Below are 19,449 nucleotides of genomic sequence, written 5' to 3'. Positions count from 1 at the left end.
TAACTAGTCTTTTTAAAAAAGAATTTTGAATTTTATTTAAAATACATTTTACCCATATCTATATAATAAGTAAGTTTGTTTTCGTTGTCTAGCGACATTTTAATACGAAACTCTTTAGTTATTCTATCTTTCGGAAGGTTTTTTTACCTGTTGCATCGCTGTGTGCTGTCTCTTCATGTAAGGTCTAGTGTACGTGACTATTTTCTCTTTGGGGTAGTTAGTGTGATCAGTCCAAGACTTGGAGCGATGTGATCCGCCACCGGGTGGCATTCGTAGGGCTTGAGGTGTGTCAGCGGCCGCTGGTACCGGCCAAGACGGATACTTTTCGTGTCCAGGACCGTACTTGACTGATTTAAGGGTCGAGGAGTCTCGTACAGGTGGAGCGGGTGGTGGTGAATCATCGTCACGAGTCGGAGCCGTGGTTGACACCGAGTCGAAGTTTAAACCTTAAAAACAAATGCAGAAAATTACAATCGCACTCCATTAATATCACTTATAAAATCCAATAATCAATTTAAAAATGATTCTTGCATCCTACATTATGGTTGTGTACAAAATTTTTGTTAGGACTTAAGCTTTTGTTTTAAATGAATTTAAAGTTCGGCAAAGTTTGCGTTCTTTCATCCGTATTGAAACGATTCTCCCATTTTGTCCTATATAAGTCGAAAGATATTCGTACTAATATCACAAGAACGATGAATCTTAAGACAAGGTGGGTCTATCCGAAGTATGACTTATAAAAAGCAATTTCATATAATAATTTTTTCTTTATGTATTTGTTACAATTTATGTGCATCGGACGCCTATCAGTTTATAATCTCTGAATGTTATTCCTCGAAAGCTTTCTTTACGACTAGATCAACCAACTTTCCATTGCACCTTAATTCTATTATTATTGTAAGACCTTTTCATCATCAGTGTCTGTTGTTTGGCTGTATCATCAAACGTACAAGTCTTTTGGAGTAAGAAAATAAATCTCTTCTGAAGTGTAATAGAATACGTGAACTAGATGCTATCAAAAGGATTAGGCTGGCACCGTGGTATCTCATCTACATGTGGTATCAACCTAATTGTTATTTGTTGGGGTTTAAAACGTCCACATGTAGCTACACTTACTGACGAACAAGCGCTATTATAGGTAAATCCCGGTTGTGTATCTAAGTACCCATGTAGGTGTACATTTAGATTGTAAGTCGAAATCAAATAAATCTTTTCAAGCTGCTATTTCCTGACTACTTCAGATTTATTCGTTTTACAGACCGCTCCTCCCCATTAGGAACACTACAGTCATTTACGAGATCGTTTGTTTGACAATGAAAAAGCAGAATAAGGAAACAATCGCACCAAATTAAAGACAAAAGGTGTGATTCAATTTTACCTTCGGTTGGTATTTTCCGTGTGAGAAAATAAATACTGAAGATTATCCTGATCCTATAACTTGCGAAACGCCATTTATAAATGATACCAGCAATTCAGCTTTCGTCACCTAAGTAGTAATACTAATTAATCTTCTTGCAATGACTCGAATAAAACCGTATGAAGTAAATGTGTGGTACAGAAGATTACCAGAAGAAAACCTTGTTGTTACCGCATGTATTTCTCACAGACCTGCATGTAATTTTTTAAAAGTCGAAGGCCTTCTTGTTTACAATAATTATGAATGACAGACTTTGATATGTTTCATTCTAAATTATAAAAGTTATGCTAGAATTAAGTAAGTAAACTATTTGAAATTGTTTGGCAAATACGCAGAAAATTTTCAGGGTAATAGATAAAAATCTTTCCCCGATGTTAAGTCGAAAACCAAAAAATTAATAACAATTGAAAGAATCTTTGAATCTGAGCAAAACAACACAATAACCACAGAAGATAGATTTCGAATTTCGTGCTCTTAGTTGGCATGCAAAGATGTGCTTGTTACTGCCTAAAATATAAAAATTTACCGCTTTTACTATGAGAAATTATATAAATTCCGTTCAGGTCCTCTCAAACCTTAAAGCAATATTAAAAACACCGGACAAGCTGTTAGGTTAAATATTGTATTCAATTTTAATTCATGACCGCTTTCAATCACAAATAATAAATTGAATATAAAACTTGTAATTAGGACATATGTCAAAGAAAAATACAATTATATAGTTTTCACGGAATATAATTAGGGAAGCTCTAACGACTGTTTCAAGTTTAATCGTTTTAGAAGTGTATAAACAACAAGAATCAAACAAAAATGAGCAAAAATTGTGTTAAATGCTATTAACAGGTAGTATATTGGTACAGATTTGTTTGAAATTATTATAATGCTTTTTTATAACCAGCTTTCCGCAATAACCATTGATTTTATTAAAATACATTTAGCTAAATTATCTTATCTATGTGCAGTCATGGATTTGCCCATTGTCTCATTAATTATTGTGCACAAACTTGTATAAAAACCCAACTTTGGTCAACAATGCCAGATGATATTTTATTCTTTGTGTAAAAATTATTGCATCTTCAATTTTCAAAAGTTTGCAGCTCTTATCTGTTCTCAAACTAACTGATTAGCATAATGGGCTTGTACTCGTTATGTGGCATACAACAAAAGTAAGCAACCAACGCTGACACACGGGTTGGTACACCGTTGCCCATACCCATACAGCACCTATCCATGGATAGATAATACGTGTAGGTACGTACATGTTCAGTACGTATGGTACATACCCGATTGGTTCTGGAGATAAGTGTAGATAGATGGTGAGTGACCTTTGGTTTCTCGATCTGCTTGGAGGTTGGGAATTGACCGTGAAGGCATCATTGTACCATCGGACGAGGAAGAGCTATTGGCCGGTAATCGCGCCACCTTTCTGGGTGGGTTGGCTCCATTAGTTGTCCTTCTCAAACTAAAATAAGAAACACACATTAGAGGAAAACGGTCAAAGAAAATTTGACGAAAATATTTCACGCAGGACCGGTCCCAGCAAGTTTCTGAGACTGAGCTGCCTACATTGGCCGATCTAGGATTTGCAAAGGGGGGAAGGGTGATGGCTGCAGTAAAAATTTTGGAATGTTGCCTTTCATTTCATATGTACATCTACTTTATATATACGAGGGGCATTCAAATATAAACAAGCCTTTCAATTTTGGGACTTAGAAAGACTGTCGGAGATAGCGGAGCGTCGGGAAGTATAGGGGGGATCCCCCATTTCCGTCCGATTTTGACCATATAATCCTAAATTAAATAAGAAATAAGCAATTCCCTTTTTCTTTCTGGGAAAGTCGATTAATACAAAATGTTTGTCTACTCTGTCACTTTTCGCGTGCTCGGTTTTAGGTCTTTATCGAATGCTTCTCCAATGGCTGCATTTTAGAAAGCGACCCCAGGTCGGTGGTGATTGCAGATATATTTTTTTATTGGGCACCATAATGCAGATGTTCTATTTTTTCTACACTCATGTTAGAACTGTTTCCGTTATACATATTACGTTATTTGCCTTCTACTTAAAAGTTATACATGTAATGTTTACAGGTTTGCAAGGACATAAAGGAAATAAAAGTAAACTAAAAGAACATGAATCTTATCAATTTTTAGTCGCAACTTTCTTATAATGGAAAATTTTGTTCCAAATTTGATACTCCCTTCCGGGAAAAACCATCCAGGAATCCAAGAACGCTGTTTTGTTACGATAAAAAAAATGCGCCTGCTTGAATAGCAGGACTTATTATTATGGAATTTATTTTGGCGGATGACGACAGGGTTAAATTGAAACAAGGTGTTTAAGTTTTATTTTTGTTTTGTCACCCGATGCGGTCACTCCCCTGATGATTTTATGGAAACAAAACGAGTCATAAATTAAATCATTTTTAACCAGTCCCTGTTAAAAGGACGCAATAACAATAACGACAACATTTTTAAATCCACTAATGCGTTTTCAAAAGGGCTACTATTATCTTGAAAGGCTATTAATTCGAACTGCTTTTATCCGGTTCATTTCCTGATATAATACATCACCTGGACGGCTTGGTTTGCATCTGCCGATCGTCGTCGTCAGTAATGGACTTTACTTGTAAAATCATCCCGATACTGTTACACAAACCTACATTTTTAACAATGACCGCCTGCCTGACTCTCTTGCCCGTTTTGTAACCTGTTATGGTAGATGACAGATCGACAAGAAGGCAAGCAACCATTTCATTCATTTTACTCGCAAGGTCTGCTCGCTCCCGCCCACTCCCCTTTTAACCATTTAACCAAAACCAGATGAACACGACCGCAAGAAGCAGCAGCAGCATCCACAACCCATCACCATCGCCGGTCTCCTCTTCTTATTCTTCTTTGTTTCGTATGGTTCGCCGATATTGGGGTTAATACACTTTGCCGCGCCAAAAGCCAAAAGTATCTTGCAATTTATTTCTTTATGTATTTACATGAACATTTTCACCTAATTCTCACGGAAGCTGTTGTTGTTGTTGTTAATAATGTACCATTCCGTTGTTGCTATACCATCCACTCGATTCTCTTTATATGAACCAGTTACGTCTCATACGAATGAAAAAAAACTAATTAGAACTCCGTATGTTCTCGAAACATCGGGGCATCACTAATTTCCTACTTATATTTGAACTGTACCATACCCATTGAACACATTAGGTAGTACCAAAAGAAAGAAAGTAAGAACCTATACCGTTGGTACCAGCAGCATCAGATTCAATATTCTCATAGTTTCATTGTGTTGTGCTTATTTGGTATTTGGGTTCCACAAACTAAAAAGGAATATCTATTTTTTTAGTTTTCATTTTCCATGGTAGTAAAGTTTTACCCGTTGCGACCAATCAATCTTCAAATGCTTATCGGCCTATTGACTAACGACCTTCTAAAGGTTCAGTTTTTATCTTGTTCGTAAATCTTTCAAGATATCGAACAAGTTACGTCCTGGATGAGATAAGATTTGTAAAGAGAACGGGAAGAATAGAAGATTGGTCACGGTTTATCATTTCCGTGTTGATCCTTTCGAGCAGGACGGGGGGGACAGGGTTCGGGACCCGAGAGGCAAATGTTACATTATTGCCGTCAGTCAGCAATAATTGTAGAAGTTTCGCTGTCGTTCCTCGACTTGTTGGAGCCTTGTCGTTGCTATATCATATATCACGGAGCTACGTATACGAATTGTATGCCGTTTGTGTGTGGACGAAGAGACTTGCAGGCTTTCCACTTACTTGGTAATGCAAAATGATAAATACAGAAGAAAACAACAATCACTCTAGGCCACTCAATGTATAATCAAGGGCTCACTTTATTTCTGGAGTAGCAACAAAGTTGGTAACCAGTTTTAATCATTTATTTTTCATTTTGGTTTACTTCCTGATTCGACCAATACTGAAAAATATCGTAATTTTTCAAGAAGGTATACATATATTTCTTTTGGTTCATTCTTAAATTCCAAATGTTGACTCCATGGTGTCATCCTAACTCATGGGTGATCAGAATTCATTCTTCCTCGTATCATTTCAGGCTTTATCATCATTTGATTCATTCGAATTCAGCAGATTTATTAGTGTTTGTTAGGCACTTATTCAAATCGTGTGAACTGGGACTTATGTATAAACTTGATGAGATTCTATTTACTACTTTATTACTTGTTCATGTAAGAAATTGATGGAAGTTCAAGTAGAACCCCAAGGCTACAGTCGTAGTAACGTAACTCGAAATAGCAAAATAGTCAGTATCGCATCATTCACACGTAAGCAAGAAAGAGCAAGTACCTGTACCGAATGACAGAATCAAAAGATAACGGGCTTCATCATAACAATTATCTCCTTGCAACCAGCAAACGGTAGATGATAATCTTTTGATGACATCGATTACTATTTTACTACCGGCAAATACTTATTATTGTTACTGGCGATAAATATTTTAAGCATCATTTATCTGTACAACTTACAATTGATACTGTTTTAGTTTCAGGTAACCTTAAACATGTTTATAAAATGTACCCAATGGGACGTAATACGTGGCTAATGATTCAGAACCAATGCGTTATGGTTAACAATGCGGAAGACCACTATTTACCTGTCGGCTACTTCTTTCTTTACCAGAAGAAACATGTATAATGTGACTTACTATTATTTTAAGTGGTTTACATCGTCATTCGATTACCGATGACATTTTGGTAATCATTTGAATGGTTTTCTATCTATTAAGTTTTGTGCTTTATGTTTTGGAATGAAAAACTAATGAAGTACAAGGTTTTTATTGAGAATACTTAAATAGTTCCATCATCATAAGGTCGTCAGTCCTAAGACTGGTTGGACACGTACCTCCACTCTTTCCTATCCTGAGCTAAACTTCGCATTTCCGTAAAACTAGAACAGCCCACATCCTTAACTATTTGCGAACAGTAATCTAATCTAGGTCTACCTCTACCCCTCCTAACTCCTGTTTCTGCCTCTAATATGTCTCTGACTAGACCTTCATACCTGAGAAGGTGTCCTACCAACCTATCTCGCCTATTTCTTATTGACTTCCATAGAGTCTTCTGTTCTCCTATTCTTTCTAATACCTCTTCATTTCTAACCTTCTCTATCCACGATATCCTTATTAACTTCCCATTAGGAAGTTATTGTAATTGGGTCGAAAAGTGAAATCGGAATTTTCATTATATTTCCACGTTTTAACATATTAGTAGCATGCTAGCCAATTTTTTTGATGATGTGTGTATGTACGTACGTACGTATGTCAGCATTTTTTTCGTTTTCGATATCTCAAGAACGGATTGAGATATCGCCCTCAACCAAAATTTTTTCGAAAGATATTATCATAATGAAGATCTGAAAGAAATTTGAACGAAATCGGTCAAGCCGTTTTTTTTTTATAAAAAAAAAAACGAATTAATTACAAACAATTTAATTAAAATACGTTCTAATCTAATCACAACAATGAAGTTACGGAATCAATAATAACGAAATATCATTATTCAAGACAGGGAATAACATATTATAATAACATATTATAATAAAAATTTGTTTATAACAAAATGAATTGTTATAAACAATCGATAAACAATAAAAAATAGTATTTACCAATTGACTGATGCAAGTACTCTATCAATTCGGTTTTCTCAGACGAAATACTGTTTCTTATGGGTTTATAAAATGACGAACTCTCAAACATTGTTTGTTATTTATTATTGTGCCGCGTTTTTTTCAAACTTTAGAAACGAATGTACTTTACAATAACTGTATTATCTAATGGGAAGTTAGTCGTATTAGCACCGACCAAAGTGTGCTCAGACCAATTTTAGTTTGTATTTTTATTCCCTTGTAACACTACATATGGAACGCTTCTAACGTTTTCTTTTCCGCCGCGCCCACTGTCTATGTTTCGCACCCGTACATCGCCGTGCTTCAATCATACACCTTTAACATCCTCTTCTAAATTCACCATTGCGAGCATAGAAGTGACTTCTTTTTCTTGAAGGCGACTCAACCCTGCGCTAATCTCCTGTTTTAGTTCCACCAGATTATAATTTCAAATGTTTTCATATGTTTTCATACCTATCATTAGTTAGTGTTCCTTTTGGTTTGTACGAACACATTTAATCATAATTAGAATCTTTGCCGTGACAAAAACTATTTCGTTATCAAAATCAATATGCACTTAACATTCTCATTTAATATAAGCATGAACATTTGAACTTGTGCAGTTCATAACACGTTTTAACAATGCATTATTATTTCGTAATATGGAGCCGTGTTCACCAGGAGGACGTCGCCCTTTTGCGATTGAGGCAAACATGTGCATAAAGGATTTATTTTGTACTTCATAATGGCATAATATCAACGACTAATATGCTATACAAACACGTAGGTACATGCCGGACCAACTTCTAGAATATATGAATACCTACTCAAAAAAAAAATTAGTAGGAGACTAAGGGAAATTGATGTGTTGTTTATTGAATATCTCTCGTCATGTTAAAGGGATACGTTATAAAATCACTATGTAGATTGTAGAAACAGTTCAAGGATACATACTAGCTCAAAAAGAAAATGTGCATGATTGGCAATGAATTTTTCATGCCTATATAGCTAGTTTAGATCTGGTACCCAGTGGATCCGGCACTTTTTAAGGATCCGGCACTTTTTAAGGATCCGGTCGGGAACCGGATAATGAGGTCGGGTACCTCTCAGTCAAAAATATGAGAAAGGAATCGGCACCCACTTCTGTAGAATGCAACTTTGATATTTGGGACAACATGTAACTTATTTATACAAGCAGATATATGTATATATAAATCGAGGTAGAGCGGTTGGTTATATTATTAACGATGAGGTCAAGTTATTCCTTGCCAGTTGATTAATATTAATGTTATCCCACGTGGTAATCCTGGCGTGTAGGCTACTGTTTCACTGCTAACATAACTTTCCCTTATTCCAGGCAACAAGATACCTGGTGCATTATTCATAATGAATACGATGACCTTTGTTACCACTGTCTGCTACACACTTTTTATATTGTTTATGTAAAATATACACATGTTGTATACCGAGTGTAAGGTTTCCATGTAATTATGAATCTCCCTTTTATTCGTGGAACCGATTGTGTACTTCAAACTCGATGTTTATTCCTAACATAAATGAATAGGGTACATTTGTATTCTAAAAAAGCTATGAATAATGGTAAATACGCATTTAGAAGAGGAATACTATGGGCTCGACATTCTCATTACTCAAAGAAAAATTTTCTCCAATAATTAGGTGTAGCTACTTCACCTAAGTTTTGTTTTAAAGGGGGCTATGGTGTATGTTCACTACGTACTAAGAAAACAACGTAAATTTTCAAACAAAAAATCGGTTGTTTGTAAAGTCGGTTTACTGACGATAGTTGAACGTGACAACGTCATGAGAAAATACTGATGGAATGGTTTCATTTTTCAAAAGAAAATTTTAATTTTATTTGTTTGATAGATATTTTGTATGGATATAGAGAAGGAAGTAAATGTAAATGTATTATTGTATAGCAGCTGTCCACGCGGACGCATCGCTCACTCAAGTAGGAGAGAGAGAGACAGATGTCGAACGCTGCCGAACGCGGAGGCCGATTGTGCCTCTTTGTCGCTCGTTCCGCGCTCTCGTTTGCACTTCAAGCCTTAAATGGAACGCCTCAGAGCGAGGTAACTCCATCGAATTATAAGACGTTGTCACGTCAAAAACTGTAATTCAATGAGTTTTATCATAACCCTATCCCTTCACTAAGTTGTAGCTACTGGTTGAACTGTTATTGGTTACCATTACACGGTTGAAGACCGAATTTTGCAAACAAACTTAACGCTTCGAGGATCAAAAAAAAAAAAATTGGCAAATTGCAGTGGTATGTTTTGAGATGATGCCGCCTGTATTTCTACCATGAAATTCTCACGGTACCACACTTGGATGAAGAATAAAAATGTAAAAAGCCGCAACAAGACAAATTTCGTTCCCAATGTTATGTTCATTCGGAGCTATTTAACCTTGAAGGTGTCACGGCATTGTCGGAGATGAAAAAGAAACGTATACGCAATTGAGTCCTTTTAATACTTTTTATTTTCCGACGACTGTTTTCATTCAAGACGCTGTTATTGGTTGCAACATAATGGAATGGCGTTAATGCAAGCTACGATCATTTTTTCAGCGTTTCGTTTGAAACAATGAGAGACAAAAACTGTGCAATTGTCTGCACCAGCGAAAAATGTGTGGTTGAAGAAAATAAAGTCGAACTACTTGTATTTTATTGGAAAAAACGGATTTCATTGTTGAATTAAAAGAAAGAGTTATAACTTCAAATTTTTTTTGTATAATCTTATTATTATAAGACCTTGCTACAACACATTACAGTACCTACATAAATGTAATATGTTTGATTATTACAAAATAATAAAAATGAGGAAATGTCTAATATTTTACTGACATTACAATAGCAAAATTATAAACAATATTACGTAATTTAATCATACTATCACGAAAACTATGCTACTAAATAAATAATTGTTGTAAAAATTATTTCTGTCATTCAAGAAAAGATCATTTTTACAGTCACGATTCATGAAATTTTTTATTGTTTATTTATAAGTCAATCAAACTGACTTGAATTAGTTACTAATCCTATTTTTCATTGTCCAGAATATACTGTAGATAGATGTGTTTTTATGTCAATAAGCAACTTTTTTTATGAGAGAATATACAGGTAAACTAAAAAGATACAATTATTTCTAAACTGTTGTTTTATTATCCATTCGATATTTGTGGGAAAATCAGATCGTTTTAAAAGTAGAATTTCAACGGGCGGTGGAGCTGGATTTGAGTAATGAAAAAATGTATTTATAACACAAAACATAACGAAGAAGTCTACTGTTTAAGTTGGTTTAAAAAGGTATCTTACAATAATTTTATTTTCAGTACGATAAACTTGGAACAGCGGGTTTCTTTCCTAACCCAGCATTGTAGTCTCCAATAAAATCCGATGTTTCTTCAGCAAAATAGCTACACAACTTAAACATAATAATATTCTAAGTCAAATAATTCATTATTAACTCGTTTCTAATTCGACAGATATTTTTAAAACTTGTCACGACCTCATAATGATATATATTGTGGTACAAGTTATGTATGTATGTATATTACCAAAGAAAGCTCTCGTTTTAGGAAATATCGGTTAAGAAAAGGCAAGAATATGAAATTATTGAAAAATTGAACATTATATAAAGCACATTTGTACCACAAAGTGTTAAGGAGCACCCCACGATTTGATGTTCAAAAGAATTATATTTATACATATAAAAGAAAGTCGTTTTGATTACACTATTTATAACTTAAGAACGGCTGAACCGGTTTGGCTGAAAATTAGTGGGGAGGTGGCTTACAACCAGGAGAAGGACGTAGTATACTTTTTATCCCGTTCCCGTGGAGGGGAGGAGTGGTGAAGAGGAGTTGCAATGTTTAAATGGGACATATATTATTTGTAGTCAGATTTACTTGAAACTTGGTCTTAATGGTCTCTCATTTAATTTCTGAAAGACCTATCTTGACATTTTAAAAAATTCAACGTCCAAAGGGAGGGGGGGGGCTAAAAAGGTGTTGCAATTTTTGGGACATACTTTATTTGTTATTGAATTTACTTGAAACTTGGTATATATGCTGTTTGATATTATTAATCAAATGAAAAGAGGTTGGAACGTTTCCATGGGGTATATTTTATTTGTACTCGGATTAACTCGAAGGTTGCTCATTGTTGAAATTAAGCAAACACGTGTTTTAGCAATTTTTAAAAATCAACCCTTAAGGATGAACTGTAGTTGCTACGTTTGTATTTGAATTCTAAGATGACGACATTACATAAAATTAAAACGTTGTAAGGGTGAACTAGTCGTTAAAAGGTTTTATGGAGAAACAATATTAATTTCTGCGAGCGAAGCCGCGGGGAAAATCTAGTGTATTTATTTATTTCAGGATAGTTTGAAATTATTATTTATGTATACAAATTTTTATCAAAATAAAACCAATTTATATAAAACCCTGGTCTTACTATGTGACTTAATAATCGGCAGTGTAACATGGGATTGTACCATACAACAAACTTAATCCGATATCGTCTTTCTTCTGGCATTAAACTGACGTGAAAGTAAATAAATTTCCACGTATTCTATTTCACTTTCCTGCCTTCTTTACATGAGTATTAGGTACAAAATAAATTCGTGCCGTATATCTTATACGAGAATCTCGATTCGAACAAGTCGGGGGCTGCATATCTTGCTCGTGGACTTCGTGTCCCTGGCCGTGGCTAATCACGTAAGTCACAGAACATAATAAAGCGCATATATCTAATTACTTTCTTTATCATTTGAGCTCGTCGCCTTCTTGTTATTATTAAAGACTTCCCCCCTTCTCCTCTCTGAGTATCTACATAAATATAACTCCGGAGGCCAAATGGAGACGTGGAAGGCGCAGCGTGATCTCCGTCCTGATAAATCCTTATTTTCGTGTATTTACTAAAACGTTCGCTATAAATTTCGTTTTAATTATAATGTGCCCGCGGGGATGGTACAGTGCGATTTGTTATCTACGACTATGCCGAGGTAATTAATGATTGCGAAAACTAAATGATCGATACCAAATTGCTTTTACTCCTGTGGGGGTGTGAGGTGGAATATTATTCCATCGGTACAATCGAATGGATATTGCTTACCTGCCTGTTCTTTGCTAATGTTCACGTATTTGATAAATTGCTAAGAAGATTTCGTTCAATCACGACTTTCTTAGAATTAGATTACCTAGCCATTATCTGATGGGGGAGAAAGCTATTTATTGTCTTTGTACACATAATAAGGTATGAAATGAACCTTGCTTCTTATTGGTAAGGAACACAATTAACTACAATTGCGCCTCAATCAAAAACGTATATACAACAACTATAACTATTATCGGTAAAAAGGCGAATTTTTACTTTAAAAATACAGAAAATGTATTAAAAATGAATTTATAACACAATAATAATCCTAAAACATAAAATGGTAAACGAAAGATACCTCACAACAACTTTATTATTGATTGGAAAGAAGTTGTCAAACCTCGACTAGCAGGTTTCTTTCCTTACCCAGCATTGTAGTCTCCAAACAAATCTTAAGGTTTATAGTTAAATAGACACATTTATGTTAATAAATTGATATTGTGAGGCGAATAGTTGAATTTAAATGCATTTTTAATTATAGTTCATTGTTTATTCATAAAAACATGAGCTCTTTCCAATTAAAACTAACATTTTAAAAAATACTTATCAGTGTTTAAGAAAATGAAGTAAAAGATGAATTTATAACACAATACTAATCCTAAAACATAAAATCGTAAACGAAAGATACCTCACAACAATTTTATTATTGATTAGAAAGAAGTTGTCAAACCTCGACTAGCAGGTTTCTTTCCTGACCCAGCATTGCAGTCTCCAAACAAATCTTAAGTTTTCATAGTTAAATAGACACATTTACGTTAATAAATTAATATTGTGAGGCAAATAATTGAATTTAAATGCATTTTTGATTATAGTTCATTGTTAATTCCTAAAAACATGAGCCCTTTCCAATTAAAACTAACATTTTAAAAAATACTTATGAGCATTTAAGAATATACATGTAGAATACACAATACATAAAGTAAATAAAATATCTGAAACATTTGTAGAGCATACGTGGGTGATTGTTTTTACTTCTTTTAGAGATGTTTATTACCGAGTCTGTTTGTTTGGGTCAAAGTTGAAGTCGTATAGATTGTACGATTTTGTCGCAGTTAAAAAATATAGAACGGTGAAAGTTTCATGATTTCTTTACTCGATTTCTGCTCATTGAATGAAAGGAAGAAAATGAAAACAATATAACAAAAACAATTTTGATACATAAACATAAATTAGTATTGTAGAGAAATCATTCAATAACAATTGATTTATGTACAGCGAGATTGTTAAAATTAATTAAGTGTAAATACTTATAGTAGAAATCAGATGACAATTGACAGAATGATAAAAAAGTGAATGAGAATGTATTTGAACTTATATATATGTTAACGGAAATGTTTATAATCCGTCATTGCATACAATTCCTAGGAAATGTATATAATTCCTAAGATCGCCCGGAAATGTGTGAAATAAATTATATTAGACACATTTTATAAATTTCCTAGTACAATATCGGAGTTTCGTACAATTCCTGTGAAATAAAATGTATACATTTTACAATATATACCCGAAATAAAAATGATCAGTCTCTCAGAGTCTCTGAAAGCGAGACTCGAGTCTCCGTCTCTCATCGAGTCTCTCTGGTTTCGCTGAGAGAGACTGACGAGAAACTGTCAAAAAAATTGTTTAGCGTCTCTGAACTAGAGACTCAAATCTCTGAATGAGAGACTTGAATCTCTGAATGAGAGACTCGAATCTCTCAATAAGTGGTGTTTCGATAGACATGGTTAAAATTTTCTAAGTTCAACATATTTCGGAGATCCCAGTCTATCTACGTGAGACTCGAGTCTCTCAATTTTTCAGTTTTATTCATTCAGTCTCTATGTGAGAGACTCGAATCTCTGAATTAGTGATTTTATCGTTCGAGTCTTTCATACAGAGACCGAGCGACTGTGAGAGACGCTGAAAGACTCTGAGAAACTGGAGAGAGACTGAAAACACTAGGGTGTCTGTATTAAAAAAACTTTTATACATTTCCTAAATAGCCTCGGAATTATCTACATTTTCTAGGACTTGTATACAATTCTTAGATTTCATACATTTCATATGTATATATCCATTCAAAGAGGTAAACGGTCATTAATATAGGATACAGTAAAATAGTATCATTGAAAAATTTTAGTGTAGAGGAAGTTAATGTAGAGGAAGTTAATTTTAAACCGCCCTGTATAAAATGGAAGAATGTTGTTCACCAGTTCAGTATGTTTGGGGAAAGTGATAGTTGTTAATGCATTTAACAGGACATGATACAAGTTTCGATTAAAGATAATTACATGAAAGATCTTGTAATTAGATTCCGAGATGAAAAGTACGTATCAGAACGGCGGGAATCGATAAATGTGAGTAATTTACATGTAACAACCAGGCTTCGTGTACATATACACATGCGTGCACTATACAAGTATGTAATCGGTGAAGATCCTAATCTAATGGTCGTACTTTCGACCAAAATTAATGCTGTATATAGCAACACGAATTTGTAAAGGAATGCCAGAAGATACTGCTTCACTAATGAAGGAGATTGATCGTCAGATCTTTACTAAAAGAACTCCTGAAAATAAAAACACTTCCCTACGTATTAAATGCTAGCCGCGAATGCCTTTACTCACATGAAGATTTTTTAATAATCTCAGTCTATTCGAATATCTCTAGTTAAAATTTCGCCTAGGCGTTTCTGAAATAAGCGCAATAAAATATCGTGAACTGTTACAAGCTGAAACGAAGAAGCTGCGGTTGTTTTAATGATTTGGATTAGTGGTGTCCCAGTCTTTGTATTGATTTTGGTCTTGAATATTCGGTCTTGATCTAGCTCAAATACTTCTATTTTTGGTCTTGCTGGTATAATCTTGGTCTTGGCCTTGCGTGTTAAAACATTGGTCTTGCCCATTTAATCTGATACTTAATAATTTTTAATAATTCTTCTAAACACAAATTTTTCTATTTATCGACACAATAATTGTCTTAAATGCTGTAACTTTCTCTCATACATTAGAGTTTATCATGACTTTTAAAGAAAATAGTGTCTAAAGTTGCAAAAGTTATAAATAATCGAGAACATACCCTTCCCCAACGCATAAATTGACCTTTTAGCGAAAAAAATAGTACAAGATACTTGAAAGAAAAAATATCGAAAAAAAGATTAGTTTGTCTCTATATTTCTACCATGTGTTATCCAGGCATAGTAGCAACAAGGAACAGTTACTCCAAGGACATTCTTGTAGATCCCTCTTTTGCAAACAGTGATATAGTTTCTTTTTTTTATCATCATTATCATAAGGTCGTCAGTCCTAAGACTGGTTGGATACGCTCCTCCACTCTTTCCTATCCTGAGCTAATCTTCGCATTTCCCTAAAACTAGAACAACCCACATCCTTAACTATTTGCGAACAGTAATCTAATCTAGGTCTACCTCTACCCGTCCTAACTCCCGTTTCTGCCTCTAACATGTCTCTGACTAGTCCTTCTTGTCTACTCCTTCTAATATCGCTTCATTTCTAACCTTCTCTATCAAAGGGATCCTCATCATTCGCCTGTAATACCTCATTTCGAACGCTTCTAACCTTTTTTTTTCGCCGCGTCCACCGTTCATGTTTCGCACCCGTATAGCGCCATTCGCCAGACATACACCTTTAGCAATCTTTTAAATTAATCGTTCTTATTCTTTTCGCAGGACCAATACCAAGACTACAAGACGAAGACCAGTTTGCTCACCATTAAATTGCATGTATAAATGAATGGTTTTATTGTTATCATTTTTGGTTCTTAAATAGTAATATAATAAAACAAAAGGAATTAGCAAAATAATGGGAAATGACACAGATAGCTCTCCAGTAATAGATGTTATAACAGCGGCTATGAAAATGCTCCTCTACAAAGTCAAAAACATTCTGGTTTCGTACAGAGTAAAATATCTTGTTGTGTGGTTAGTGAGAAGGTTTGTTTTACATCACAATTTATAGTCACCTCCTTATGGAAATCGTAAACATGAGATTATAGAAATCCCTCCTTAATAATTGTAATTAGAATGTTATGACCTCAGTCGAAACGTAATCTCGAAACTGCCGCCCACCTGACAAATTAATAATTATTGTGCCTCCCACGGGTGCATAACAAGCCGAACTACTAAGAAAGCAATATATCAAAGTTTTGTTCTGCTACCATTTCTACTCGCTGTGGTTTATTTTTGACCAGGTAATTTGGCTCTATTTGGGCAACTTCTACGCCCACTTAATCTTGCTTTTCAAACATTTAGAACTTAAAACCACAAATCACATAGCTTATACATAGATACCTAATTCCGCATAACAATTTATAATCTCCTTGGCACTCAAGACAAAAATGTAGGAAGGAATTTTTACCAATATTGCACAAAAATATACATAATCACATGCCACTCTCAGCGACATACTTCAAGAGAAAAAGTCGAAAAATATTACCTACAAGAATAAAATAATTCGAAGTGGTCTGTATTCTGTCGAAACTGCCAGACGCGGATCGCGATTTCAATCTATTCGGATCTCATCAGCGCATCGCAGACACACCAACTTTTACCAGCGCGTTTTAGAAAATACCACAAATGGCGCGGTAAACGCCATCTGTAGTACGATGCTACATTTTAGGATTACGTATGCTCCAACGTAATCCAAAATGTAGCATCGTATTACAGATGGCGTTTACCGCGCCATTTGTGGTATTTTCTATTACCTACAAGATCTAGATGCTAGAATATTTACTTTATGGCAACAAATAATGCAAGTAGCAGTTTTTGCATATGTGAAAAAGTCATTAAGCAAAAAAATGCTTGGTTTTGACTACGTTTTGTTTTTCTTTCAACTAAATTGTATCTACGCTAATAATTCTATGAATTTACAGGAGCAATTGTTACCTATTATTATTTTATTGTGGAAACTGAATAATAATTTTTTTTAAAAGAGAAATTTGTCGATCTCAACATTTTACGGCCTTCTTGTTTACGTCTGTTATGTCAATGACAAACGATCATCGACGTAAGCGGAAGAGAGCCTCGCGTTACATAAGAGTGTGTTGTGTATGGAACACATTTGCTTCGTATCGTAGAAAATTATTGTTTCTAGCGAAACCATAGCTTTCCAACTAAGTAAATACAGCTACGCAGACGTATTTGCTGATTCTACATTGATCCAGAAGCAAGTTCGTATTTTGCAAAGTTCACACTTTAGCTTCTTGGAAACTGATCGAACATATTCCGCATATTCCCACGATTGCTATGGCAAACAATAATTTAATCTGGTCTGTTTTATATATGCATTAAATAAATTATACCATTTGGACGTTCTGAATCAGTGGTGGCTCGTGGTAGCGTAATTTTATCGATTTTATACGCTGTGTGACCAGAAGCGTCAGCCACGCCAGTTGATAGACGATGCAGCATGCACATGGAGCCAGTAAATAAGAAGCCCACAGTAAATAAATTGCTAGGAATATGGAACATGTCTTTCTAAACGGATATTATGACAGAGCACTTTGCAAATAGTGCGAATTAATTAACTTTTTACTAATAGTGGACTATTAAAATACGGTACTGATTTAATTCATTTGCAATTTGCTATTAAATAAACAGAAGGTAAGCGAGATGGCAGCATTCCAGTTATCATCACGGTTTTCAATGGCAAATGGACAATGAACTTCAATAAAATTTGATATAACTTCAAGACGATTTCAGCTGTTATAAAATAAATAATTACGATACAAAAATTTAATTTAAAAGTACGTATCAGGAAAAAAAATATGAATAAAATAATTCGGTCTGTATTCTGTCGAAACAACCAGACGCGGATCACGATTTGAATCTTTTTGGATCTCATCAGCGCGTCGTAGACAGCTCCGACAGAACACAGACCAACTTTTACCTGCTGTCTTAACAGCGCGTTTTAGAAAATACTACAAATGGCGCGGTAAACGCCATCTGTAGTACGATGTTACATTTTAGGATTACGTATGCTCCAACAATGGATATCTACTTGCTCAAACGAATCCCCGAATTATTTTATTCGATTATGGTAACGTGCCTATCACGTTGAGGTTAGCTACACCGGGATTCGTTTCAGCAAGTAGATATCGATATATTTAAACGGACCTTGTTGGAGCATACATAATCCTAAAATGTATCATCGTACTACAGATGGCGTTTACCGCGCCATTTGTAGTATTTTCTAGGAAAATATAATAAGCATTAATCGAATATCATTTTAATCTGTGATTTTGATTATTTTTCTGCATAACAACCTTGTTTGCATGCTACAATTTATGGTTTCTGAATCTCGGTAGCTGGTTCTAGTATCGAATACCTTCAACAGTTTTCGCCCGGATAGAAAGTGAGAAGTAAGTATCGGTGAAGGCGATATTTATTGACTAGTTTAATCTTTAGTAGCAAGACTAATGGAGCGAAATTTTTCCGATTTCGAAGCAATTTTTCGCGTAGGCAGGAAAATATTTAGCAACAAATTAGTTGGAAAACAATCCATTGAGTCGATAATCGTCGTTGGCGACGCAAGTATGGGATCTGATGTGGCATTACATTTATATATATGTATATATATATCGAACAATCAGCCCACCTTCTGTTTATGGTGCAATATAATTTCTTAATTATAAGGTAATCACTGTCTGCAGTTTTGCAACATTCGGCCATAAATCATGCAGCGGAGGCGGAACAATTTTCTAAACCTGTTGATAAATACTGATAATTTCCTAATGTTAATCACTTAATTAATTACCGAATGGTTATACCACGAAGATTAGGAATTGAAGCCATTATAATTAAAATGACTGAATTACTTCAAAATCAATTCAAATAAAACAATAAACAATTTCAGTTTTAGTCAAACTCAACAAATCTGTTTCAGTTTGTTTATGATAGTGCAATATCTGAACGTGTTTTTCAAATTTTTTCTGCAGCTAAAAAATAAAAAAAAGATCAAATAATATAATTCGAAGTGGTCTGTATTCTGTCGAAACTGCCAGACGCGGATCGCGATTTCGATCTTTTTGGATCTCATCAGCGCGACGCAGAATACAGACCACTTCGAATTATTTCATTCGATTAAGCTAATGTGCCTATCACGTTGAGTTTAGCTACGCCGGGATTCGTTTTCAGTAAGTAGATATCCACACAAGTGGACCTTGTTGGAGCATACGTAATCCTAAAATGTAGCATCGTGCTACAGATGGCGTTT

At 34.7% G+C, this 19,449-nt stretch overlaps 1 protein-coding gene across 1 annotated transcript in view; it reads right to left on the bottom strand.

The window, feature by feature from the left end:
• Positions 1-19,449, bottom strand: part of LOC108744266 (protein Shroom) — a 221,593-nt gene that overhangs the window by 69,995 nt on the left and 132,149 nt on the right. Inside the window, exons 3-4 of the mRNA XM_018479950.2 lie at positions 2,701-2,879; positions 148-446 (exon numbers count right to left, since the gene is read on the bottom strand). Of these exons, the coding sequence (XP_018335452.1) occupies positions 148-446; positions 2,701-2,794 (393 nt within the window). The 5' untranslated portion in view covers positions 2,795-2,879. The remainder of the gene's footprint in view (positions 1-147; positions 447-2,700; positions 2,880-19,449) is intronic.

This window comes from Agrilus planipennis, unplaced genomic scaffold (assembly GCF_000699045.2).
Source record: "Agrilus planipennis isolate EAB-ADULT unplaced genomic scaffold, Apla_2.0 scaffold13, whole genome shotgun sequence".
NCBI classification, from domain to species: Eukaryota; Metazoa; Arthropoda; class Insecta; order Coleoptera; family Buprestidae; genus Agrilus; species Agrilus planipennis.
The sequence above is the reverse complement of the archived record's forward strand: the minus strand, read 5'-3'. Positions and strand labels throughout refer to the sequence as shown.